The sequence below is a fragment of the Microcaecilia unicolor genome, chromosome 1 (assembly GCF_901765095.1).
Source record: "Microcaecilia unicolor chromosome 1, aMicUni1.1, whole genome shotgun sequence".
Classification (NCBI taxonomy): domain Eukaryota; kingdom Metazoa; phylum Chordata; class Amphibia; order Gymnophiona; family Siphonopidae; genus Microcaecilia; species Microcaecilia unicolor.
In genome coordinates, this window is record NC_044031.1 from 729,090,627 (window position 1) to 729,118,380 (window position 27,754).

The 27,754-nt window shown below is 47.2% G+C and overlaps 1 protein-coding gene across 1 annotated transcript in view; it reads right to left on the reverse strand.

The window, feature by feature from the left end:
* The window catches only part of LOC115461991 (pro-interleukin-16-like), a 121,274-nt gene that overhangs the window by 106 nt on the left and 93,414 nt on the right, over positions 1 to 27,754 (reverse strand). Inside the window, exons 12-15 of the mRNA XM_030192043.1 lie at positions 27,042 to 27,159; positions 26,771 to 26,903; positions 22,543 to 22,630; positions 20,988 to 21,466 (exon numbers count right to left, since the gene is read on the reverse strand). Coding sequence (XP_030047903.1) covers positions 20,988 to 21,466; positions 22,543 to 22,630; positions 26,771 to 26,903; positions 27,042 to 27,159 — 818 coding nt within the window. The remainder of the gene's footprint in view (positions 1 to 20,987; positions 21,467 to 22,542; positions 22,631 to 26,770; positions 26,904 to 27,041; positions 27,160 to 27,754) is intronic.

Below are 27,754 nucleotides of genomic sequence, written 5' to 3' on the forward strand. Positions count from 1 at the left end.
AACGTTTGCATGGATAGGACGAAGACAGGTGTGGGGGACCTGGATTGGGATTGATGTCTCCTGCGGATAGCAGGAGGAGGAGCAAGAGAGTGCGGAGGAGGGTGGGGGAGGTAGGGCGACGAAGGCGACGAAGACGGGATGCGCTTAGGAGGAATGGGGATGGGTTAATGGCAGGAAGGAAGTGTTGAAGGTTGAGAGCTAGGAAGGAGGAGGGGGACAGGAGAGATGGTGAGGTGGTGAGGGACGGGGGTGAGTAGGGTATTGCAGTAGTGAGCAAGATGGGAGAGGACATGGGTGGGCAGTGAGTTCCAGTGGTAGACAGCGGTAGGGGGGGGGGAAAAAGATTAGGAAGGGACAGGGCAAGGAAGAGAATGTGTAAAGGGGCCATAAGTAGTAACTGAGGTGTTATGGGTATATATGTAGTGACTGAGGTGCAAGGTGCAGTCGCACCAAGGAGCAATACAAAGGCATTATAATGTCCTCATTTTGTTTTCCATTCCTGTCCTAATAATACCTAACATTCTATTTGCTTTCTTAGCTGCCGCAGCACACAAAACAAAGGGTTTCAACATATCATCAACGACGACGCCTAGATCCCTTTCTTGGTCGGTGACTTCTAACGTGGAACCTCGCATTATGTAGCTATAATTCGGGTTCCTCTTTCCCACATGCATCACTTTGCACTTGCTCACAGTGAAGAAATACTTCATGACATTATTCCTGAGTCAGCCCCCTTTCAATCTCATAAGTACATAAGTATTGCCATACTGGGAAAGACCAAAGGTCAACCAAGCCCAGCATCCTGTTTCCAAAAGTGGCCAATCCAGGTCAAAAATACCTGGCAAGATCTCAAAAAAGTACAAAACATTCTATACTGCTTATCCCAGAAATAGTGGATTTTCCCCAAGTCCATTTAATAATGGTCTATGGACTTTTTCTTTAGGAAGCCATCCAAACCTTTTTTAAACTTCGCAAAGCTAACCGCCTTTACCACATTCTCTGGCAACGAATTCCAGAGTTTAATTACATGTTGAGTGAAGAAACATTTTCTCTGATTCGTTTTAAATTTTCTACATTGTAGCTTGCCCCCTAGTCCTAGTATTTTTGGAAAGTGTAAACAGACGCTTCACATCTACCCGTTCCACTCCACTCAATTCATGTCCTCTAGTTCTAACACTTTCCCATCTCTGGAAAAGGTTTGTCTGCGAATTTATACCTTTCAAATATTTGAACCTCAATCCTATCACCCCAATTTCTCCTTTCCTCCGGAGTATACATATTCAGGTCACCAAGTCTCTCCATGTGCATCTTGCTACGTAAACCCCATACCATTTTTGTCGCTTTTCTCTGAACCTCTTCAAGTCTCTTTACATCCTTAGCAAGATACAGCCTCCAAAACTGGACACAATACTCCAAGTGTAAATCCTGGTACATAACTTAGGCACAGATCTCTGGTATTCAGTAATACTGCAATGCATCTTTAGTGAATGTCCCAGACCTGCCCATACCCCACCCATGGCTATGCCCCCTTTCGAGTTGCATACTATCTCCATAATTCTGTGGTCCTTAAACTAAGCTGTGGCAAAAGGGGGTCTACGCTGGCATTAACGTCTGTTTTTGACATCCGCTGAGGTCCCCTTTTAGTGCAGTGGGTAAAAGTCTTGGCTATTTTATGCAATTTATCCCTAAAAACAGGTGTGGTACCGAAAGATTGGAGGGTGGCCAATGTAACGCCGATTTTTAAAAAGGGTTCCAGAGGCGATCCAGGAAATTATAAACCGGTGAGTCTGACGTCGGTGCCGGGAAAAATGGTGGAGGCTATTATTAAGAATAAAATTACAGAGTACATACAAAAGCATGGGCTACTGAGAAAAAGTCAGCACGGTTTTAGTGAAGGGAAGTCTTGCCTCACAAATCTACTGCATTTTTTCGAGGGGGTGAACAAACGTGGACAAAGGGGAGCCGGTGGATATTGTATATCTAGAATTTCAGAAGGCGTTTGACAAAGTGCCGCATGAAAGACTCCAAAGGAAACTGGAGAGTCATGGGATTGGAGGCAGTGTATTATTATGGATTAAGAGCTGGTTAAAGGATAGGAAGCAGAGAGTAGGGTTAAATGGCCATTATTCTCGATGGAGAAGGGTGGTTAGTGGGGTCCCTCAGAGGTCTGTGCTGGGACCGCTGCTTTTTAACATATTTATAAATGACCTCGAGATGGGAGAAACTAGTGAGGTAATTAAATTCGCAGATGACACAAAATTATCCAGGGTCATCTCGTCACGGGAGGAGTGTGAAAAATTACAAGAAGACCTCGTGAGACTGGGGGATTGGGTGTCCAAATGGCAAATGAAGTTCAACGTTGACAAGTGCAAAGTGATGCATGTGGGAAGGAGGAACCTGAATTACAGCTATGTTATGCAAGGTTCCGCGTTAGGAGTTACGGACCAAGAAAGGGATCTGGGAGTCATCGTGGATAGGACGTTGAAATCTTCAGCTCAATTTGCTGCGGCGGCTAAAAGACGAACAGAATGTTGAGTATTATTAGAAAAGGGATAGAAACCAGGCATGAGGATGTTATAATGCCATTATATAGCTCCATGGTGCGGCCGCACCTGGAGTATTGTGTTCAGTTCTGGTCGCCTCATCTCAAAAAAGATATAAAGGAATTGGAGAAGGTGCAGAGAAGGGCAACAAAAATGATAAAAGGGATGGGACGACTACCCTATGAGGAGAGGTTAAGATGGCTAGGACTCTTTAGCCTGGAGAGAAGGCGGCTGAGAGGTGAAATGATAGAGGTTTACAAAATAATGAGTGGGATAGAGTGGACAGATGTGAGGCGTTTGTTTACGCTTTCTAACAATAATAGAACCAGAGGACACAAGATGAAATTAGAATGTGGTAGGTTTAAAACAAATCGGAGAAAGTTTTTCTTTACTCAGCGCCTAGTTAGACTCTGGAACTCATTGCCAGAGAAGGTAGTGATGGCAGCTGGCCTTGCTGAGTTTAAAGGGGGTCTGGACAGATTTCTGAAGGAAAAGTCCATTGATCGTTATTAAATTTTGGGGTTTTTGGGGCCTGGATTGGCCGCTGTCAGAAACAGAGTGCTGGGCTTGATGGACCTTTGGTCTTTTCCCAGCGTGGCAGTGCTTATGTGCTTAAATGGCCATGCGACAAGTAAAGCACTTGCCAGGTGGCCATTTTGGGAGGAGCACTTACTGTCACCCATTGAGGTGGTGGTAAGGGCTCCCGTGGTAACCCAGTGGTAAACGGGCAGTGCACAGCACTGCCTGATTACTGCTGGGTAAACACCAGTGCTACAAAAATAAAAATACATTTGTAGCGCCGGAAATGGCGCACGCTGGGGGAAGAAACTATTGCCAGGCTGCTACGGTAGCCCTATAGTACTGTCGCGTGCCCGCCCATGCGGGACGCGCTCTCGAGGTCCTTTGCATACCTTCAGGCTTCTTCCCCGGGAGCGCGGGGTTTGTGAGTCCTTTAAGGCAAAATCACCCTCCAGGTAGAGAGGAGACAAAACTGGACCGGAACTCCGGACTGGATTTCTACACCGGAACACTCGGAACTGGAACGCACCGGACAGGTGCGCACTGAAGTGGGGCCCGCTGGACTGGACACACCGGAGTGGCCCCACTGGACAGGAACATACCGGAGTGAAACCCGCTGGACTGGAACACACTGGAACGGAACTGGAACACCCTGGACCTAAGCTTCACCTACACTTGACTGCCTCCCCCTCGGGTTGAGCCCTCAGGTTCTGGCAGCCGGTAGGACTTACAGGAACAACAGGAAGGAAGGTCCAGGGGTGCCCCCTGGCACCTAGGCGAAGGCAAGGCAGAGAAAGTCCGTGTTCCGGCAGCAGGCAGATTCCAAGCAATGGTCAGGACAAGGAACAAGACTACGGCTGGAGCCTCAGTATCAAGGAGAACTGGCAACAGGTAGAACAAGGGCAGAAGCTCCAGAAGCAAAAGAAACACACACGGAAACCCAGCAGGCTAAACACAAGAAGACATAGTCAACTGTACAAGCTAGTAGGAAAGCTATACCCAGGCAACAAGACATACACAGGAACATACACAGAGCAAAAACTCAGGAGACTTAGAAAAGCTATACACCAGCTAACAATAAAGCTGTGCCCAAGCTAACAAGTCAAACACTGGAAACAGACACAGAGCAAACTCAGAAGACTTCGTAAAGCTACACACCAGCTAACAACAAAGCTGTGCCCAAGCTAACAAGTCATGCCCTGGAAACAGACACAGAGCAAACTCAGAAGACTTCGTAAAGCTACACACCAGCTAACAACAAAGCTGTGCCCAAGCTAACAAGTCATGCCCTGGAAACATACACAGAACAAACTCAGGAGACTTAGTAAAGCTATACACCAGCTAACAACAAAGCTGTGCCCAAGCTAACAAGTCATACACAGGAAACAAACACAGAGAACTAGCAGAGCTAGACACAGAAGGGTAGGAAACCCAAAGAGCAATAAACACAGAAGGGCAGAAACCCTGCAGAGCTATAAACACAGAAGGGCTGGAAACCCACAAGCGATAAACACAGAAGGGCTGAAAACCCACAGAAGGGTAGGAGACCCACAGAGCAAATAACACAGAAGAGCTGGAAGCCCACAGAACAATAGACAAGGAAAGCAAACGGTGCTAACAGCACACTAACCTCGGGACCTAAGGCACTGCAGAGGAAATGGCAATGCAAAGGCCAGGACTGTAGTCTTCAGGTGACTAATAAAGCCCATCAACACCAGAGCCACAGGTGCAGCAATCACCTTGCAACCAAACAGAGGCTTGACACTCAGAGCAGGCATCCCATAGAAAGTAACAGCGGGAGCCATCTTGGATACTGGCAGAGACGAAGAGGCGGCAGCCATCTTGGAAGAGGCATAGCCCACACAGGTGAGGTTCAGTAGGGCAATCAGCACACAGAGCCAGAGAGAAACTAAGACAGAGACAGAGACAAGCAGAAGCCAGCACAGCCACTGACTCCCTGAAACAGGGTAAGTATGAGGGTAGTCACGGCCATAGTCGTGACAGTACCTCCCCCTCAAGACCCCCCTCCCGGTCCCCACAGGGGATTCAGGTGTCCAAGGGTAAGTGTGGTGAAACCTCCTGATGGGCTTCAACACACCAACATGAATCACTGGACTGGCAGTAGCAAGCACAACTGGAACTTGAAAAGAGGAGTGGCCCTTGAAACCAGGAAGTCTTTTTGGGCAACCACTATGCCGGCTTAGAGTCTGAGATGCAGCATCTTGGCTGGAACTGGAACTCGGAGCAGGCTCAGCATCTTGGCTGGAACTGGAACTTGGAGCAGGTGCAGCATCTTGGCTGGAACTGGAACTCGGAGCAGGCTCAGCATCTTGGCTGGAACTGGAACTCGGAGCAGGCTCAGCATCTTGGCTGGAACTGGAACTCGGAGCAGGCTCAGCATCTTGGCTGGAACTGGAACTTGGAGCAGGCGCAGCATCTTGGCTGGAACTGGAACTCGGAGCAGGCTCAGCATCTTGGCTGGAACTGGAACTCGGAGCAGGCTCAGCATCTTGGCTGGAACTGGAACTTGGAGCAGGTGCAGCATCTTGGCTGGAACTGGAACTCGGAGCAGGCTCAGCATCTTGGCTGGAACTGGAACTTGGAGCAGGTGTAGCATCTTGGCTGGAACTGGAACTCGGAGCAGGTGTAGCATCTTGGCTGGAACTGGAACTCGGAGCAGGCTCAGCATCTTGGCTGGAACTGGAACTCGGAGCAGGCTCAGCATCTTGGCTGGAACTGGAACTTGGAGCAGGTGCAGCATCTTGGCTGGAACTGGAACTCGGAGCAGGCTCAGCATCTTGGCTGGAACTGGAACTTGGAGCAGGTGCAGCATCTTGGCTGGAACTGGAACTCGGAGCAGATTCAGCTGCAAGGCTGGGCGCCCCCCTCTGGCCGGACTGGGACGTCTCTCTAACATTAGCTTCAGGCAGCGTCTGCCGAGCAGGGTTCAAGAGGGGACGGCCCTGGGATCCCCAGAGCATGCTAGCAGGCTGAAATGCAGAAAATGGGTTTCTCCGGGCCCCAAGCCGTTGAACACATCTTCTCTCAGCTATTGCTTCGGACTGAACAGGAGCTGAACCGGGACTGGGACCCGGACTACAATCAGAGTCTTGACTGGAGCGGGAACTCTGGACAGGAGCTGAACCGGGACCGGGACCCGGACTGGTATCAGAAGCTTGACTGGCAGGGCCCCTCAAACTGGACTCAGGAGCTTGGCTGGGAGCGCCCCGCGAACTGGACTTTAACTGAGGCTTGACAGAACACACCCTTTGGACAGGGATCGGAGGCTCGAGCGGAAGCGCCACTCGAACTGGCCTTCGGAGCTTGATTGGAGGTACCCTCCAGACTGGAAGCGGAGGTGCCACCTGAACCACCCTGTGGACTGGCACCGGAGGCTTGATTAGAAGCCCCCCTCGCACTGGACTCAGTGGCTGGACTGGACGGGTCACTTGGACAAGAACTGGAGACTTGACCCGGAGTGCCACTTGCATAGGCCTTGGAGACTCCATCGAAGGCTTCCCTCGGACTGGACTCGGAGACTTCAAAGGGCGTGCCACTTGAACGAGGACTGGAGGCTCGACCTGGAGCGCCACTTGCATAGGAATCTGAGGCTCCGTCAGAAGCATCCCTCGGACTGGACTCAGGGGTTTCAAAGGGCTTGCCACTTGAAGGAGGACAGGAGGCTCGGTCAGCTGTGCCACTCGAACAGGAATCGGAGGTTCAATTTGCAGCGTCCCTCGGACTGGACTCAGAGGCTTGACTGGGAGCGCCACCTGAACTGGAATCGGAGGCTCAGTATGAAGCACCCCCTGGACTGGATTCAGGGACCTAGGTGTCGGCCCTTCTTGGACTGGAATCAGAGGCTTGGTACGCCGTCTCACTTGGCCGGACCTCATGGACCTGCATAGAACCGTCCCTCGGGCTGAACTCAGAAGCTTAGCTGGCGGCTTCACTCGAACAGGATTCGAAGGCTCTGCTTGAAACCCTCCTCGGACTGGACTCAGCGCTGGTGGACTGTAATCCTGAATAGGAACTAACCCGCTATGGTACCGCAGGCTGCTCTGCTGAGGGGACCTGAGCGGAGGAATTCCCCGGCGTCTTCTTTCGGCCTCAGCCTCCGGAGTATCCCGCAGAGCTGGCTCCTCCAGAAGTCTGAGGCGGTAATCCCAGAGCGAGATAGCAGGATTCATGTCAGAAACTGGGCTATGGCGGACCAGACGCCACCAGAGACGCTTTCTTTCAGCTGCTGCTTCAGGAGTATCCTTCAAGGCAGGATCAGACAAAAGTATTTCCCGGTAATCATGGAGCGTCAAAACAGGGTTCAGAGAAAAAATTGGGTTGTAGAAATCCACACCATAATCAGGAACTGCACTGGTGCTGGACCCTGGATTGTCCACAGGGAACGAAGCTGTGGACAGGTAGCCAACCTGGACGGCTGATCTTGCCGGACTCATGGCCTTTGCATTCTGACGCGTGCCCGCCCATGCGGGACGCGCTCTCGAGGTCCTTTGCATACCTTCAGGCTTCTTCCCCGGGAGCGCGGGGTTTGTGAGTCCTTTAAGGCAAAATCACCCTCCAGGTAGAGAGGAGACAAAACTGGACCGGAACTCCGGACTGGATTTCTACACCGGAACACTCGGAACTGGAACGCACCGGACAGGTGCGCACTGAAGTGGGGCCCGCTGGACTGGACACACCGGAGTGGCCCCACTGGACAGGAACATACCGGAGTGAAACCCGCTGGACTGGAACACACTGGAACGGAACTGGAACACCCTGGACCTAAGCTTCACCTACACTTGACTGCCTCCCCCTCGGGTTGAGCCCTCAGGTTCTGGCAGCCGGTAGGACTTACAGGAACAACAGGAAGGAAGGTCCAGGGGTGCCCCCTGGCACCTAGGCGAAGGCAAGGCAGAGAAAGTCCGTGTTCCGGCAGCAGGCAGATTCCAAGCAATGGTCAGGACAAGGAACAAGACTACGGCTGGAGCCTCAGTATCAAGGAGAACTGGCAACAGGTAGAACAAGGGCAGAAGCTCCAGAAGCAAAAGAAACACACACGGAAACCCAGCAGGCTAAACACAAGAAGACATAGTCAACTGTACAAGCTAGTAGGAAAGCTATACCCAGGCAACAAGACATACACAGGAACATACACAGAGCAAAAACTCAGGAGACTTAGAAAAGCTATACACCAGCTAACAATAAAGCTGTGCCCAAGCTAACAAGTCAAACACTGGAAACAGACACAGAGCAAACTCAGAAGACTTCGTAAAGCTACACACCAGCTAACAACAAAGCTGTGCCCAAGCTAACAAGTCATGCCCTGGAAACAGACACAGAGCAAACTCAGAAGACTTCGTAAAGCTACACACCAGCTAACAACAAAGCTGTGCCCAAGCTAACAAGTCATGCCCTGGAAACATACACAGAACAAACTCAGGAGACTTAGTAAAGCTATACACCAGCTAACAACAAAGCTGTGCCCAAGCTAACAAGTCATACACAGGAAACAAACACAGAGAACTAGCAGAGCTAGACACAGAAGGGTAGGAAACCCAAAGAGCAATAAACACAGAAGGGCAGAAACCCTGCAGAGCTATAAACACAGAAGGGCTGGAAACCCACAAGCGATAAACACAGAAGGGCTGAAAACCCACAGAAGGGTAGGAGACCCACAGAGCAAATAACACAGAAGAGCTGGAAGCCCACAGAACAATAGACAAGGAAAGCAAACGGTGCTAACAGCACACTAACCTCGGGACCTAAGGCACTGCAGAGGAAATGGCAATGCAAAGGCCAGGACTGTAGTCTTCAGGTGACTAATAAAGCCCATCAACACCAGAGCCACAGGTGCAGCAATCACCTTGCAACCAAACAGAGGCTTGACACTCAGAGCAGGCATCCCATAGAAAGTAACAGCGGGAGCCATCTTGGATACTGGCAGAGACGAAGAGGCGGCAGCCATCTTGGAAGAGGCATAGCCCACACAGGTGAGGTTCAGTAGGGCAATCAGCACACAGAGCCAGAGAGAAACTAAGACAGAGACAGAGACAAGCAGAAGCCAGCACAGCCACTGACTCCCTGAAACAGGGTAAGTATGAGGGTAGTCACGGCCATAGTCGTGACAAGTACTTCCGGTTTAGTGAGCAGTAAGCCATGTTGGGCTTACCACTGCTTACTAAAAGACCCCCCTCTATATATAGCACTCAAAATGACATGCACAGATTTGGATGTGCACTCAATCAGTGCACACAATTTAATTAACAAGCCAATTAGCACCAAAAATTAGGCAGTAAAAATATCAATTATTGGCTCTAATTGGTAATAATTTTATTTTACACATGCATCTTTATAGTGGCTATTCTATAAAGATGTGTGCACATATTTTTCCACGTGGAACCAAAAAGGCCACGGGAGGGTCATGGGCAGATCAGGGGTATTTCTAGGATTTGCACACAGTGTTATAGAATTCAGGGGATCCATGCCTAATTTAGACATGAGGATTTCTACCATAGTTCAGTTGGTGTAAATTCTCATACCCCAAATTGGGCGCGGATCCGATCGCTAAGCGCTATTCTATAAACAGCGTCCAACTTGGAGCACCGTTTATAGAACAGCACTTAACACTCTATTTTTTTTGGCACCCATATTTGGGCACCATTTACAGAATTGAGTCCTATAAGCTCTGTGCATGGATCTTTATAGAACAGTATGTAGCAAGATGCACGCACAAATCCAAATTATTGTTAATTAACACCAATAATTGATTGTTAGCTCCAAATTATTGGCTTTAATTGGCTCATTAGCCAATTTAGTTGTGTGTGCATCTCAGGACAGTATGCAATTTTGTGCATGGAAATTTGCACACCATATATAGAGTCATAAGGAAAGGTAAGATTTAAACCATTCAACAGCTAAATCCCTAATCCTATCTGAAGAAAGTCTATCTAGAAGCAGAGTATGGTCTACTAGGTCAAATGCTGACGATCTGTTGCGATCTAACTGATGACGAATTGATGTAGTAAAACCACGTTAAAAAAACACCCTGTTCAAAAAGGCATACCATAATGATCCAACCTGTTACGTTCCTCACCTGGTTCCAGGCCTGCACGGCTGATTCGCTGGCGAGGTGCGGTCCGGCTGAGATAGCCGGCTATTTTGGAGGTGGTTTCTCCAGGATGGGTCTGTTTCTGTTTCCTGTTTCTGGCAGCTGTCATCTTGGTTGGATCAAGGACAGCAGCCATCTTGGCCAGCTCAGGAGGGGGCAGCCATCTTGGAGTAACGAGGTCAGGAAGGAACATAGGCGTAGACTGGGGGGGGGCGAGGGGGGGCAATGCCCCCCCAAACGACGCGAGGCGCCGCCGCGCCATTAGTTTAAAAAAAATAAAAAAAAAAACATGCAGGCACGCTCCTCTCCATCCGCTTGGCTTCCCTGCCCTCTCTATCTGCATCCCGCCTTCCTCTGACATCATTTCCTTTCGGGCGGGACGCAGACAGAGAGGGCAGGGAAGCCAAGCGGATGGAGAGGAGCATGTCCGTCTACCTCTCTCTCTTCCTCCCTCCCTCCGGCGCAGGCAGCAGTCTTTTCCAGCGTTCCTGGCAGCGGTAGCGTTGTACACGCTGCCTTTGGCTCTGCCCCGAAGCCTTCTCTTCAAGTTCCTGTTCCCGCATAGGTGGGAACAGGAACTTGAAGAGAAAGCTTCCGGGGCAGACCGAAGGCAGCGTGTACATCGCTACCGCTGCCAGGAACGCTGAAAAAGCTGAAGACTGTTGCCTGCGCCGGAGGGAGGGAGGAAGAGAGGGGGTAAACGGAGTCCCATCTTGGACCTCGCGGGGGGGGTGGGGGGTGGGGAGCAGAGGGAAGATGGATGGGACTGGGAGGGGTGGGAAGCAGAGGGAAGGAGCAGGAGATGAATGGGACTGGGAGGGGTGGGAAGCAGAGGGAAGGAGCAGGAGATGAATGGAACTGGGAGGGGTGGGAAGCAGAGGGAAGGAGCAAGAGATGGATGGGACTGCAAGGGGTGGGGAGCAGAGGGATGGACCAGGAGATGGATGGGATTGGGAGAGGTCAAGCACAGCAGAGGGAAGGAGCAGAAGATGGATGGGACGGAGGGATGGTGAGCAGAGGGAAGGAACAGAAGATGGATGGAACTGGGAGGGTTGGGGAGCAGAGGGAAGGAGCAAGAGATGGATGGGACTGGGAGGGTGGGGAGCAGAGGGAAGCCTACTGGAAAGAAGACACTGCATAAAACAGAAGACACTGGGATCAAAGCGAATAGAAAAACTAAATGATCAGACAACAAAGGTAAATAAAAGTATTTTATTCATAATTTATTAATTGAAATGTGTCAGCTTTTTGAAATGTGCATCTGTGATATTTTGCCTGTAAATTTCATTTCCTTCCTCCATATTAGCATATTCATTTGCATATTTATATATGCAAATGATATGCTAATATGCTCCGCCCATTCTTTGCCCCCCCAAATGAAACAGTCAAACTACGCCTATGGGAAGGAAGCCCATATTTGGATGTAGGCACCTCTGCTGATGGGGGCAGCCATCTTGAATCAGCTGCACATGCTTGAGCCTAATTCCTCCACTACTTAAGGCCCTGCCTTCAGTCCTTCGTTGCTTCGGCTTCAATTGTGTTTGAGGTCCACGCCGGTGCTCCTTGCTTTCAGTTCCAGTGTTCCAGACCTCGGCTTGTTTCCCGGACCTCGCTTGTTTTGCTGCCTGCCTTGACCTTGGAATGTTTTTGACTACTCTTTACCCTACGGATTTACCTGGCTTTTGGACTGTGTCTGTCTGTTTGCCTGTCTGTCTGGTCAGTGGTAGTGCAACCCCGCCTGTTCCAGAAGTCCTGGTGGCTGCCCGAACCTGGGGGCTCAACTCCCAGAGAACGGCAGTCACTCCCCAGGTGAAGCTAGGGGTTGTCTGGCTGCCTGACCGAGTGCGGTGTCACTCCATCCTAGCCGTTCTCAGTCGGGGCACAAAGGCTCACATTTCCCCAGTCATAACACAACCTAAATATCTGAATCCTGCTACACAACGAAACTCATACCAGAACTGGACAAATGAACTGGACAAAACTTAACTCTTTCTCCTTGACTACTTAATTTACTCTGTCACTTATGAACCTTAACGCAAAACCACTCTGTATTTCTCATACCGGAATTAGCGATCGCCATCATGGTAATATGTAAGCCACATTGAGCCTGCAAATAGGTGGGAAAACGTGGGATACAAATGCAACAAATAAATAAGAACATAAGTGTTGCCATACAGGGACAGACTAAAGGTTTATTAAGCCCAGCAACCTGTTTCCAACAGTGGTCAATCCAAGTTATAAGTACCTGGCAAGATCCCAAAACGGTAAAATACATTTTATAGTGCTTATCCAAAAAATAAGCAGTAGATTTTCCCCAAGTCCATATTAACAATGTCTTATGGACTTTTCTTCTAGGAAGTTATCCAAACCCTTTTTAATCCCCACTAAGCTAACTGCTTTTACCACATTCACTGGCAACGAATTCCAGAGTTTAATTACATATTGAGTGAAGAAATACTTTCTCCTATTTGTTTTAAATTTACTATTTAGTAGCTTCATTGTATGCCCCTAATTCTAGTATTTTTGGAAAGAGTAAACAAGTGATTCACGACTACCCATTCTACTCCACTCATTATTTTATAGAAATAAGTACATAAGTATTACCATACTGGGACAGACTGAAGGTCCATCAAGCCCAGCATCCTGTTTCCCAATAGTGGCCAATCCAGGTCACAAGTACCTGGCAAGATCCCAAAGCAGTACAGTACATTTTATGCTGCTTAAATAAGCAGTGGATTTTCCCCAAAGTCCATTTTAATAATGGTTTATGGACTTTTCCTTTAGGAAGCCATCCAAACCTTTGTTTTTTAACCCTGCTAAGCTATCTGCTTTTACTACATTCTCTGGCAACAAATTCCAGAGTTTAATTACACATTGAGTGAAGAAATATTTTCTCTGATTCATTTTAAACTTACTACTTTGTAGCTTCATTGTGTGCCCCCTAGTCCTAGTATTTTTGGAAAGAGTAAACAAGTGATTCACATCTACCGGTTCCACTCCACTCATTATTTTCTAGACCTCTATCTCCCCTCAGCTGTCTTTTCTCCAAGCTGAAGAGCCCTAGCTGCTGTAGCCTTTCCTTATAATGAGTTTATGTGTGCTTATTGCCACATATGTGATAAAATGACTTTATAAAATTGTCCCCTTAATGCAGTCCATATGTGCATTTAGAAGAACAAGTAAAAGGGAACCCGGCATGGTTTTTTTCAGTGTTTTAAGGCCATACTTGGTTCTTGGCTTCTGTTTCTTGTTTAACGAAATCCTTTTACTCCTGGTAAAAACACTGCATTTTTTTCTCATATTGCGCCATATTTCCGCGTTTCTCAATCCGGTCCTCAGAGCATACATAGCCAGTCAGGTTTTCAGAATAACCACAATGAATACGAATGAAATAGATTTGCATGCACTGCCTTTTTTATGCAAATCTATCTCAAGCATATTGCTTTTTAGATATTCTGAAAACTTGACTGACTTGAGTGTTCCCCAATGACAGGGTTGAGAACCATGCTATAGTTTAATGTAGGTTCCCATTGGTAGACCCTTCTTAAGGCTTGTCTAAGGAAGGGTTAACACTGAAGGCAAAATTGATAGACGTCTGGTTATAGAGTACAGCCTTCCGATTATCTATTTGGCATGCTGTAGATCTTTACTGTCACTATAAAATATAGTCACTGCAGTCTTGATGCTATTAGGCTGCAGTGGCAAAGTTAAGGGCTCTTAAATAGAGCTAAAGGGAACTGTGGCATATTTTACAGTGACAGTTTGAATACTTAAACAGGATTATTTAAATATCTGAAATGGTTATGCTAATGACAGTATTGTACACTATGCAGAACCAAACTATTCTGCAGTAAATCTCCCAAGACTCCAAAACACATAAGCAAGAGTATCTCAGGCACACATGTAGCACAAGGTCTCCAGAAGGAGGGGGTGTTTAGGCTTAGGATTAGGTTTGTAGTTAGTAGTTAACATCAAGGCGGTTTACAAGGGAGACATAAGAGATGTATAATAAAGACAAAGTGCTCACAAATGACAGAAGGCTAAGAAAGATATAAAAGTAATTACAATTCCATATAAAAAGTAAGGGTTACATTTATTTATTACATTATAGACAAGTCAATTAACATCTATAATCGCACATACATATATAAAACAAATTAACTTCATAAAACAAACATATCTCGTCATGCATAGGAGCAAGCGTAAATAGCTAAGCTTTATCTTGGCACAGAGAACAAAGTAGGTCAAATCTGCTCGTAAATTAGTCCACAGAGAGTTCCATAGAGTTGGAGCCTGGTAACTACATGCAATTCTAGGGACACTCAATAAAGATGAGGTCATCTGTAAGATTAAATTAACTGATCTCAAAGAACGCGATGGCACATATTAGTTAGCAAAACCTAAGACACTGAATTGAATTCTTTATTTAATTGGGAGATAGTGACATTCCTTCAGATCAATGAATAGAGGAAATACTGCTTTGTTAGTTTACCATCCTCCTCAATAATCATGATCAGGGTCCCCACAGAGGTGGTGGGTTCATAATTATCAATTTAATGTCTGTGGCCTACAATATTCATCTTCCCTCTTTTCTTTAAACCTGACCATAAAAGATTCCCTTGCTAGTTACATAGCTTACTAAGGTAATAGTAAAAATTTAGGCACAGAAACCAGAATGCCTTTAAGGTAAAAAAAAAAAAAAAGCCCCTTTAACGGGCACTTCAGTATTTAATTAATATGTACAAGATATGAGAAATTTTCCAGCCTTCAATCCTTCCCCAACAGGATTCTACAGATGATTTATTTACTTGGATTTTGTTGACAACTTTTTCAGTAGTAGCTCAAGGTGAGTTACATTCTCGTTCAGGAAATATTTCCCTGCCCCTGGACAGAGCCGTAGCGAGGGGAGCTGACACCCGGGGCGGGTCGCAGCTGCACACCCCCCCCCCGGGTGCAGCACGGCGCACCCTCCTCCCGCTGGAGTGCACCCCCCCCAGAGCGCATACCTGCGGTGAGGGACGGCCGGGAGGGCTGATCCGCCCCGACTGCACGTTGCTGAGGTGTGTCGGCTCCGCGCTGGTTCACTGCTCTCTTTGTCCCGGAACAGGAAGTAACCTGTTCCGGGGCAGAGAGGGCAGTGCACCAGCGCGGAGCCAACACCCCCCCAGCGGCGTGCACCTGGGGCAGACCGCCCCCCCCCCTTCCTACGCCACTGCCCCTGGAGTACTCACAGTCTATGTCAGCAGCTTCAACCTTTGCTCTTCTCTAAGGTCTGGGATACAGTTTCCCTGTCACCAGACTTTGGAGCCCTTTTACCAAGCTGCGGTAAACGCAGGGCTGCCTAGAGGAGGGGGGCAGGGGGGACAAAATTCCCCGGGCCCGGGCCTCCAAGGGGGACTCGGCGCCGCAGTCACACCCACCCTCCGTCGTCGACCGTCTGCCACCGGGCCGGGCCCCCTGCATTGAAATCACAGTGCCTCTCACCTCCGTGTGAAAGCGCTGCAGGCAGCAGATCGCTTCCCTTCGGGCCTCCTTCCCGCCCTGTGTCACGCCCTCGTCTGACGTAACTTCCGCGAGGGCGGGACACGGGGAGGGAAGGAGGCCCAACGGGAAGCGATCTGCTGCCTGCAGCGCTTTCACATGGAAGTGAGAGGCGCTGTGATTTCAATGCAGGGGGCCCAGTGGCAGACGGAGGGGGACGGAGGAGGGGGGGAGTGGCAACCTCGGGGGGGTGGCAGCAGTGACAGGGGCGGGGCCTCGGGGGCGGCCTTGCCCCAGGCCTGGCCCAGTCTCTCAGCGGCCCTGGGTAAAAGGGCCCTGCACTAGTGGCAGAGCGTCTTTTTGCTGTGCACCAAGGCCCCTTTTACTGCAGAGATTAAAAGGCCGAAAAAAGAAATGACTCTGCAGTAAGTTTGCACTTGCTACATGGCCATTTCGGTGAGGAGCACTTCTCACCACCCACTGAGGTAGCGGAAAGGGCTCCCATGCTAACCCAATGGTAACCAAGCAGTGCACGGTGCTGCCACTGGAAATACATTTACATACTGCCAGAAATGGCGCTCACTGGGGCAGAATTACTACCAAGATGCTGCAGTAACCCAGCGGTACTTCCGGATTGGCATGCGGCAAGCCTTTTGCCGCACTCCAACCCTTTTGTAAAAGGGGCCCCTTTAATGCTTTGGGGCAGTCTTTGCCTCAGAGGGACAGCTGTGTATCAGACCAGGGCTGCCAGAAGACTGGGCCGGGCCCGGGGCAAGGCCGGCCCTGGGGCCTCCCCCCTCCATCCGCCCCCCTCCGTCCGCCACCGGGCCGGGCCTCCTGCATTGAAATCACAGCTCCTCTCACCTCTGTGTGAAAGCGCTGCAGGCAGCAGGGCAGCAGATCGCCTCCCTTCAGCCCTCCTTGTGTCCCGCCCTCGTGGAAGTTACGTCAGACGAGGGTGGGTCACAGGGAGGGAAGGAGGCCCGAAGGGAGGCGATCTGCTGCCCTGCTGCCTGCAGCACTTGCACACGGAGGTGAGAGGCGCTGTGATTTCATTGCAGGGGGCCTGGCCCGGTGCCAGGCGGTTGACAATGGAGGGCGGGTGGGAGTGCGGCGCCGGGCCCCCCTTGGAGGCCCGGGCAAGGGGAATTTTGTCCCCCCTGCCCCCACCCCCTCTCAGCGGCTATGGATCAGACCAACTTCTTTGAACAGTTTACTACAGAACAGAAACAAATTCAGGCTCCAGGGAACAGCTGATAAACAAACTGGCAGCCCCTGGCAGCTAAGCTCATGGTGGGCCCTGTTCCTCACTCACTGCTTTACTACATCCTTTTTAGTTGGACTCCCTCCTGAAAGGAAAGACATGGCTCCTCCCTTAGAACTGGATTTTATACATCCCTTTGAAATTCCTATTTAAATCCTATTGGGATTAGAGTTTCTGCTTGGACCACCTACTATTATTCTTTGATTGACATCTGATTTCTGGAGCAGGGGCCTGAACTTTCTGTCTGCAAATGCAATGACATAACATTCTGACAGCCTGCTACTTCAGCAATTGGGTGTACAAGCTTTATTTTTTGTGGTTTGCTCTTCTACCGTTGATAATATAGTATACCAGTTTGGTTGCAGTCAGGCCACTGCAACCTGGCAGAGTTCATGGCAGGTGCTCAAACAGAGCAGCCTAACAAGTATTTGCATGATACTTCTGTGCCATTTGACATGAACCATTGTGCAAAGAGCCTGTACCAATGTGCATTTCCTCTTCAACCCAACCACATCCTCGTGTTGCTTCAAAGTGCCTACACCAACCTGCGTTGAAGACTCCAGAAGTTTAAAAAATTGCATGTCAAGGAGACTTTTTTATATATATGCAAAAGGCTGAAGAAAAAACTACATAAATTAAAGATTAGCAGTAAAACACATTGCTGAGGTTCAGTCTTTCTCGGAAACTATAATCCATGCTGCTTTGCACAGGATCCCTTATTTAACTTCTATAACTTGGAGACTGGTTTCAGTACGAATCCAAGACAAACAAACAAGAATGCAGGCTGATGTATTTAAAGCTGGGTTGAAACTATAGTCATATCGCTGCAAAGAAAGTGTATGAGGCATGAATCATAGTGGTTTTTTTATCTTTCATAATGGATTTAATAATGCTTCTGATGCACATCATTCTAAAGTTAGGTCCTCTCCGGTTTTACTTCATTATATGGATTTATTATATTAAAAATATTGGCAAGTAAATTTTAATTATGTAATTTAATTTTAAAAAAATTGCATTCCTCCTTTTCAAGCCTTGCAAAGAACGAAGTGAATTACAGAATTCATAATAACTCTGTGTGTTATCTATCTATAAAATCTCAAGCATGGCATGCTGAGTGTTTTGTTAGTACTTTGCTTTAAGATCAAGGAACTCTTGCCTCCCGATATTCAAAAAGCATTTATCTGGCCAGGATCAGCACCTGAAAAACAGCTTGCTCAATTTTAATACACCTGCAGTTACACCAGCCATAGAACTAGCAGACGTGCAGGAGCCTAAATGCAGCAGAAACATGTGTGACTTACAGAATTCTGTAAGTTACATGTCTAACTAGAAGCCCTGCCCATGTGTACATACCTTTGCATTTATGCACTATATAAATTACATGTGCCATGGGTAAGTGTTTGCAGCAGTGGCGTAGGTACGTGGGGCCACTGGGGCCTGGGCCCCCGTAGATTTGTCCCTGGACCCCCTGCTGATGACCCTCTCTACCCCCCCCCCCCCCCCCGCCGCCAACTCTCCCCCGCCGCTGCCGTCGCCTACCTTTGCTGGCGGGGGACCCCAACCTCCGCCAGCCGAGGTCCTCTTCTTCCAGCGAAAGGCTTCATTCTGTTTCTGTGAGTCTGACGTCAGACTCACAGAAACAGAACGAAGCCTTGCAGATCAGCCAGCGGCCACATTGCTGGCTGATCTGCAAGGCTTTGTTCTGTTTCTGTGAGTCTGACGTCCTGCACGTGCAGGACCTCAGACTCAGAAACAGAACAAAGCCTTGCACCGGAAGAAGAGGACCTCAGCTGGTGGGGGTTAAGGTCCCCCGCCAGCAAAGGTAGGCGGCGGGGGAGGGTTGGCAGCAGGAGGGGGGCTCGAGAGGGTTGTCGGCAGGGGGGGGGTCAACATTGGTGGTGGTGGTGGCGGCGGGGGGGGGAGGGGTCGTCGGCACCAGGGGGGCTAAAATGTGCCCCCTCACCTCGGGCTCCAGACCCCCCTCCCGCCGAAGTCTGGCTATGCCCCTGGTTTGCAGCCACATAAGCACTAGCATTCTAGATATCTACACCTCAAAAGGGGTACCTAAATATGGGCATATAAATTATAGAATTGCCCTTCACTTGCCTACCCCTGATCATGTCCAGTGTTAATTATACTATGGGTCAAACCTTATATAGCAGTGAATGGGGTTCTTTTACTAAAGTGTGCCAAGAAGCTTGATTGTGAATTAGAAGGCATCAACTGTTAACGCACTGGTGGCATTACAGTGCATGCTACTCCACATACTAAATGCAGAGCCTGTTATGGGGCAGGAAATGGAAGGGTTATAGGCAGGGAATGCATATGGACTGCATCCACCGTTAGCACATGGTACTTTACTGCATGCTGTCACTGTTGCAATTAGTGTGAATGAACTTACCACCCTAGTGCATCTCTCTTATCTGCACCCTTCTCCTCCACCGCTAGCTCCAGACTCCGTTCCTTTTATCTTGCTGCACCACATGCCTGGAATAGACTTCCTGAGCCGGTACGTCAAGCTCCATCTCTGGCCGTCTTCAAATCTAGGCTAAAAGCCCACCTTTTTGATGCTGCTTTTAACTCCTAACCCTTACTCACTTGTTCAGTACCCATTCTTTTCATTCCTACCTTAGTAATTCCCTATCTCTTATTTGTCCGTCCTAATTAGATTGTAAGCTCTTTCGAGCAGGGACTGTCTCTTCATGTTCAAATGTATAGCGCTGTGCACGTCTTGTAGCGCTATAGAAATGATAAGTAGTAGTAGTACATAAGTACATAAGTAATGCCATACTGGGAAAAGACCAAGGGTCCATCGAGCCCAGCATCCTGTCCCCAACAGCGGCCAATCCAGGTCAAGGGCACCTGGCAAGCTACCCAAACGTACAAACATTTTATACAAGTTATTCTCGAAATTGTGGATTTTTCCGGTCCATTTAGTAGCGATCTATGGACTTGTCCTTTAGGAAACCGTCCAACCCCTTTTTAAACTCTGTCACTACTAGAATCACTGGCAAGGCACTCGGACTCCATAAATGCACCGATATCCCTTTTCCAGTGTTAACAGCTCTCCCTAATCATTTTTAAGATCAGCAAGGAAGAAGCACCCATGCACACTGCTCTAATTATGAGTGTTACATATACTCATGATTCACTCCTAATTGTGAATCCACTTGTCATGTCAGATTGTTGATAGAATTTGAGCATATGTGACATTACAGCTGGCTAAAGAAAATGAAGCCGCATAACGGCTTGAAAGCTTTGCCTAAGTACCCCATTGATGGGGTCTTTTTTCTATTGTTCTATCAGATCCAGCATATCCAGCAGATAGCCAAGACCTGCCGCTTCTTCCTCTTTAACATCAGCAAAATTCACCCTTTCCTCTCTGAACACACCACCCGAACTCTCGTCCACGCTCTCATTACCTCTCGCCTTGACTACTGCAACTTACTCCTCACCGGCCTCCCACTTAACCATCTATCCCCCCTTCAATCTGTTCAGAACTCTGCTGCACGTCTAATATTCCGCCAGAACCGATATACTCATATCACCCCTCTCCTCAGGTCACTTCACTGGCTTCCAATCAGATACCGCATTCAATTCAAGCTTCTCCTTCTTACCTACAAATGCACTCGATCTGCTGCCCCTCACTACCTTTCTACCCTCATCTCCCCTTACGTTCCCGCCCGTAACCTCCGTTCACAGGACAAATCCCTCCTCTCTGTACCCTTCTCCACTACCGCCAACTCCAGGCTCCGCTCATTCTGCCTCGCCTCACCCTATGCTTGGAACAACCTTCCTGAGCCCTTACGCCAAGCCCCCTCCCTGCCCATCTTCAAGTCTTTGCTTAAAACCCACCTCTTCAATGCTGCATTTGGCACCTAACTCTTACCGTTCAGTAAATCCAGACTGCCCCAATTTGACCGCCCCTATCGGACTGACCGTTCACTTGTCTCTTAGATTGTAAGCTCTTTGAGCAGGGACCATCCCTCTATGTTAAATTGTACAGCGCTGTGTAACCCTAGTAGCGCTTCAGAAATGTTAAGTAGTAGTAGTAGTAGTAGATTTGTCTTACCTGAATACTTATGGTAGAAAGCTTCTTTTCCTCTTCTGAAGTCCTGTCTGCTGTCACATGAATGCTACATGGCTCACTGTCTCTTGAGTCTTGTTTAAAATACTTTCTGGGTGGAGGTTTTGGTTTTGATACCTTAGATTTTTTAACAACTATGCCTGCCATATCTCCGTTGGGTATTTTAAAGTTCTGGGGTGAACGGCCTGCTTCATTGCTCACAGGGGAATGAGTCTCCAAACTGTTCCGGGAGCATGAAAGCAACAGGTCTGGCTGTCTGGTAACCGGTACATCAACACTACGAACCCTTGAGGTCAAACCGGAGAGTTGGTAAGGGGCAGCATTGCTGTAAGAAGATCGGAGATTGGAACTGCTATCACTGCTGGAACGGGTCATTGTCTTCGGCGTTCTGTACAAGAAGGCAGCATTCCTCATGGCACAGTTTTCACACCTTCCATGCCAGCAGCTGTCTAACCTTCTAATACCTGTATTTGGGGTAGGAATAAGTATATTTAAAATATCTTTATGAAAAATACCCATTCAATTAAAGCTGTTGTGAATATTTACACCTGAGAACATAATGGACTACAGACAGTGGTGTGCTGGAGCGGGCTCTCACGGGCTCGCGAGAGTCGTTTGTTAAGTTTTTAAGAATTTGGGGAGCCGGTTGTTAAAGTAGGCCTCCCCATGGCTATTCTAACAACTGACTCCCAAAATGTAGGCTTGGGCCCCCTCCTGAATTCTCTTTTACTTTGCTGGCAGTGATACTGGCCCCACCAGCCAAGTAAATAGACTGCTGCTGCTCCCTGCTCCTTGTTTCTGACTCTGAGCATCAGGCTGGGACTTTTCATGCAAGCGCAAGAAGGTTCCATCATGCTGCTCAGAGCCAGAAACAAGCAGCAGAGAATGGTGGCAGTCCATTGATTGGCTGGTGGGGCTCGGCAAAGGTATGCCTAGTGTGCCCGCACAAGGGAGGGGAGAGAGAGGCATGTATTCCCCCCTCCCCCCAAATTTCAGGGCCGGCTATGTCCGGAGAGAGAGCCCGATGTTAAAAATTTACCAGCACACCCCTGACTAGAGAGCTATTATGAGACAGGAAAAGAGATGCAGGACTTCCAGAATCCTTAGAGGTAAGAGTGAATGAATGATTCCTAATGTCCTGGGTGAATTAAGGTTTAGCAAGCTTGGTTTTAAATTCTTGTTTAAGCCCCTGCCTGACCCACTGAGCAGGTAGCAAATGCATATGGCCTTTTCAACCATTCTCAGCATACTAGATCTTTGTACTGTATCAACAGACATGAAGGGGACCACTTAGGTGAGCGCTAAGTGTTCGAGTACCCACCCAAAGAGAGATATTGTTCACTGAATTCAGGCCATTTGTAAAGTGATCCATTCTAATTGGAAACAAGACTTCCCAATTGGAGAAAAGATTTCATTATTAACAATGTAAATCTACTTTCTATTTTCATGCATTCTAACAGCTGATGGAAATTTGAAAGTAGAGATCACTCCGGGCATGGTACATCCTAGGATAATTTAGAAAATTCTTCCCTTTTGTTACCTTCGATACTCCATTGATGCCGCTCCTTTCCAAACCTACTGCTTTCAGTGGCTTGGGCCACGGCTTCTTTCAGCTGTTGCTCAGAAACCTATAGAATGCATAGAGAGGACCATCAGTTCAATTATGCTTGGTCTCTATTTAATTCTTGTCCTATTTTTCCACTTTTCAATATGTGTAGCAAGGTGTTTCTGTCAGTCTTTATCAGAAAACCAAGCAGAAATTGCACTGGCATACAGAGAGAATGAGTATCCGGCATGTAAAGGTCAAACATTTTCATTTTGCTTAGTGCCCCATGTCATTTATGGGGATGTTTCTTGTTTTGTTTTTGTTTCAGGGCAATTTTATCAGTAGTATGTACTACTGCTTAAACAGTGTCCCCTATTGTCCAATAATCCCCCTCCTTCTATATTGTGAACACTTAAATGTAAGTGCCTTTGTGCACTCAGTCTATAGAACACTAGCACTTACGCACATGAATGTTACATATTCATATGTAAGTGCTAGTTGGGCACGTGCTAAATGCTGCATGTCCTATTTTATACCTATGGGCCACGTGGCACTTAGGCCACACTAATTTTCATTAGCATGCGTTAAGATTTAGTAAAAGGCCCCCTAAGCAGTATTCTATAATCTTAGTGCGCAACTTGCATAGCGAGCAAATGCAAAGGGGCATTCAGACGGGCAGGTCATAGGCATCTCCCACAATTACATATGTATGTTATGGAGTAGTCCTCAAACTCATCAAATTAAAAAACATACATTATAATCTGTTGTGTAGGTCTAGGTCTACTGAGGCTTTTTCCTCCTAATGCATAACAGATTATAATGTGTTCTTTTGTTTGATAAGTGTGAGAACTTGTTTATGAGATGATTCAATATATTTTGTACTCCACTTCCTTCTATTTTTTTTGAATAGTGTTATGGAAGAGTGTCTTTTACACGCTGAAGTGCCGTACTTAGGTTCGCACATTTACACCTGCCATAGACATGCCATAAGTGGCTGTTCTTAAATGTTGAGGTCAACCACCAAGGTAGAGGAACCATAGACATAGCTAGGTGGGTCGCCAAGGGAACGGCTATTCTCCCAAATGGACTTCTGATGGTGCAAAAGCCTATTTTTTATGCGATCTGTCACGTTTAAATTAAGCACCGGTGCCATCTCAACCTAGCTATGCTTCTGGGAGGAACAAAATCTATTACGAATATATCAGATCAGACAGAGGAGTAGCATGATCAACAAAACTCTTCCAGTAACACCAGGGAATGGAAGATGTCATATACACTTTATTCTACAAATGAAAGAATGTTATGGAATAAAGTATACATGACATCTTCGGTCTCCCTGGTGTTATTGGAAAAGTATTGTTGATCACGCTACTCCTCTGTCTGATTTGGTGCTTAAATGTTGACATACAAGTATTCTATAATAGAATCTGGGTGCCCAGATGCCGTTATAAAATCCATGTATAGTGCCCCACGTTTTGGCACCTAACTTTTGTTGTACTTTATAGAATTACCCCCAGTGGGCTGGATTCTATATATGGCGACTAAAATGTAGGCACGTCCAATTCATGTGCCTGGTGGTATTCTATAAGCCATGTCTACGTTCAGATGCGGATTATAGAATAGCACATAGGCTGGGTGGATGTGCCTAGATTTAGGCACAGCCATTAAATGCCAATGAAAAGCTAGTATAAATGCTAGTGTAAATGCCGGAAGTAACCTGTTCCGGGGCAGAGAGAGCATGAAAACGAAGAGCCGACAGGCGCGCGGCAACCCCCCAGCAGCGTGCACCCGGGGCGGACCGCCCCCACCGCCCCCCCCCCTTGGTACGCCACTGCCACGGGCTGAATTTCGGGGTGATTGATTTTATGATGTAGGTTGTTATTGTGGGATGGTATTACAAACTATTGCAATGCCATCGGTCATTGATAATCTGTCTTCATGTCCTAAAAGCACAGCAGTCAGTATAACATAGATCACCTAACTTTGGAAGTCATGCAGGCATCTATTTTTAGCCTGTTTTATAAAGATACATAGATGTCTATCCTCCTGTTTACTACGCCGTACTAGCGTCTGCTGTGCGCTAATGCTGACACAGGCCATTCACTTTGAATGGGCTGTGTTGGCATTGCCGCTCAGCAGCCACTGGTGCGGCTTAGTAAACGGGGGGGGGGGGGGGGGGGGTATGTGTCTTTATAAAATTGCCCCAGAAGAGCTGCTGATATTGCAACATGCATATTTTAAAAGAAACACCGTTTTGAAGCTGCTGCATGAGTGTTTCTGGAAGCAGACTCTGTGAAATATGACACAGAGCTGAAGTGCTAAAGCATTTGAAGAACTTTAACTACTGAGAAAGCCTTAAATTGATGAAAGGGTGTCCTTCCATTAGGTTTGCTTAAGATAAATGCTCCGCTGATTAATTACTTGATTGACAACACTTTGTGGTTTAGGGAAATCCACACAAAAAAAAAAAAATGTTTGATGCTTGGAGCAAAATATTTAAAAAGTAGAAATTAAAATTAGTATGAGCACATAAATATTAATTTGACACACAGTGGAATCATTTTAAGGAGGTTTTTATGACCTATGAATGATATTGGAATTGGGTCAGCAGAGACCTTATAGAGTTTAGCTTTGAAGGTTTCTGAGGTCGATTTCCTCCTTTAGTGTGGTCATTCATTCAATTTAACTGTATGCCACAGATCCAGTAACAGCATTGTGTAATTTACAAGTTTTTGTGGATCTGATTAAATCTACATTGTCTGGAGGTTTTTATAAAATTGCCCTAGAAGAGCTGCATATATTCCCCCAGATTCTATACGTGGTGCTGAAATTTGTGCATGCAATTACAGTAGTAAGACAATTAGTGCCAATAATTGGGAGCTAACAATCAATTACTGGCATTAATTGGCAACAATTTGGATTTGCGCACATCTCTGGCTAAGTGCTATTCAATAAAGATGCATACACAAATATTTTCGCATGGAACTCAAAAGGGGGTGTGACAATGGGAGGGTCAGAGGCGGGGATCCGCACCTAATTTATGCACAAGGATTTACACCAGGTTTCAGTTGGTGTAAATCCTTGTGCTCAAAGTTGGGCACAGATCCCAGTGCTACACGCTATTCTATAAAGATGCATGTATAACTTTTTTTAGCATGCAACTGAACAGGGGGTGTGACCATGGGAGGGCATAGGAGCATCAGAGGCAGGAATCCACACCTAATTTAAACACAAGGATTTGCACCAGGTTTCAGTTGGTGTAAATCCTTGTGTCCAAAGTTCAATGCAGATCCAGGTGCTACGTACTCTTCTACAAATGGTGTGTAACTCAGAGTACAGTTTCTAGAATAGCACTCCGTGCACATTTTTTTTGGCACCCAAATTGAGGCGCCGTTTACAGAATCTTGTCCTTTGCGGCTAAAATGTGCATACAACATGCATATTTTAAAAGATAAGCATCTAGATCATGACTCCACCTGTGCTCTTCCCAAACTGTGCTCCAAACACACCTGCACTCAAGTCATGTAAAAGTACACACATTCTCAACACATGTACTTACATGCAAGGATCATTTTATTACAGGCATTTTACATGCTTGTGCTATCACATACATGCGAAAATGTCTTTATAAAATTACCCCAGTGTGCTTAACTCAAATTATGTGGATTAAACTATTAGCACAGGTTTGTCCTTAGTATGCAGCACCCATTTTGAAGATTGCTGTGGTTAAGGAACCGAAGTTGTTCCCTTGAAGCAGCTGTGGCGAAACAAGGATTTTTTTTGTCAGGTTCTGTTTGAGATGCTTATTCTCCTTTTGAGTTTTGACTCTTCTGCAAGATAAGTGGCAACTTTTTAAGAGTTTTTGCGTAGCAGAATTTTTGGGGTCTTCACAGCTTTCACTTTTCCGGATATTGTTTTTTGATATGGGTGGAGTTTTTTTCTGACCAGTGATGGCCTGTGTGTAGCTCACGCAGTATGCTAAAGACCAGTTTTTGGTAAGCTGAGGTCTTTTTTCTCCACCTTTTGTGACGTTTTCTAGGACTGGTTTTGGTCCAATATCGGGTTAGGTGAAGCTGAGCGGCAGGTTTATAAAAACTATTTATGGGAGCTTCGTTTTTATGTTTCTAGCTCATGTTTTTTTTTTGAGCACCCACTGCTACCATTCAGCCATCAGGCTAGCTCATTTGATACATTTAAATGAAGGAACATCTTTTATTTTTACCTGTGGATCCGGATGTCTGCTGATAATGACCTGAACAGGACCAGGACTGCAGTGGCTTAGGATGGCGTACACCTCATTAAGGGTCATATTTTGGACTGATGCCTCATTGATTTCTATGATTTCATCTCCACACCTGACAAAGTAACACAAGTTGCATGAAATGACATATGCATTCTGCACCTGCCCTCATGATTGGCATCACCCTCTCCTGTTCCCCTGCACAACCTAAACATATCTTATTTAATATAGTGCTGATAGCAATACACAATACCTGAGTCTTCCGTCCATATGAGCCACAGAACCAGGTGAGAGAGTATGGATAAATATCCCAGCAATTCCTCTGCAGTAGGGAATGCTACACAAGCCCACTCCTAGACCCACACCAGCCTCTGAAAGAATCCAAACACAGTGAACGAGACCAAGTACATGTATCCACTGGCAGTTTTATGAATTATGGTCTTGACTATGATCATTCTTTTTGTTGTTGTTGTTGTTGCTCAAGCTTTGTGGCTTCTGGCTTAATCAGAACCAGAGCTGGGCTGGCACCATGAGTGCAGGCAGGGTTCACTGCCTCTAGGAATGGGGGAATCACAGTTACTACTACTACTACTACTACTATTTAGCATTTCTATAGCGCTACAAGGCATACGCAGCGCTGCACAAACATAGAAGAAAGACAGTCCCTGCTCAAAGAGCTTACAATCTAATAGACAAAAAATAAATAAAGTAAGCAAATCAAATTAATTAATGTGAACGGGAAGGAAGAGAGGAGGGTAGGTGGAGGCGAGTGGTTACAAGTGGTTACGAGTCAAAAGCAATGTTAAAGAGGTGGGCTTTCAGTCTAGATTTAAAGGTGGCCAAGGATGGGGCAAGACGTAGGGGCTCAGGAAGTTTATTCCAGGCGTAGGGTGCAGCGAGACAGAAGGCGCGAAGTCTGGAGTTGGCAGTAGTGGAGAAGGGAACAGATAAGAAGGATTTATCCAT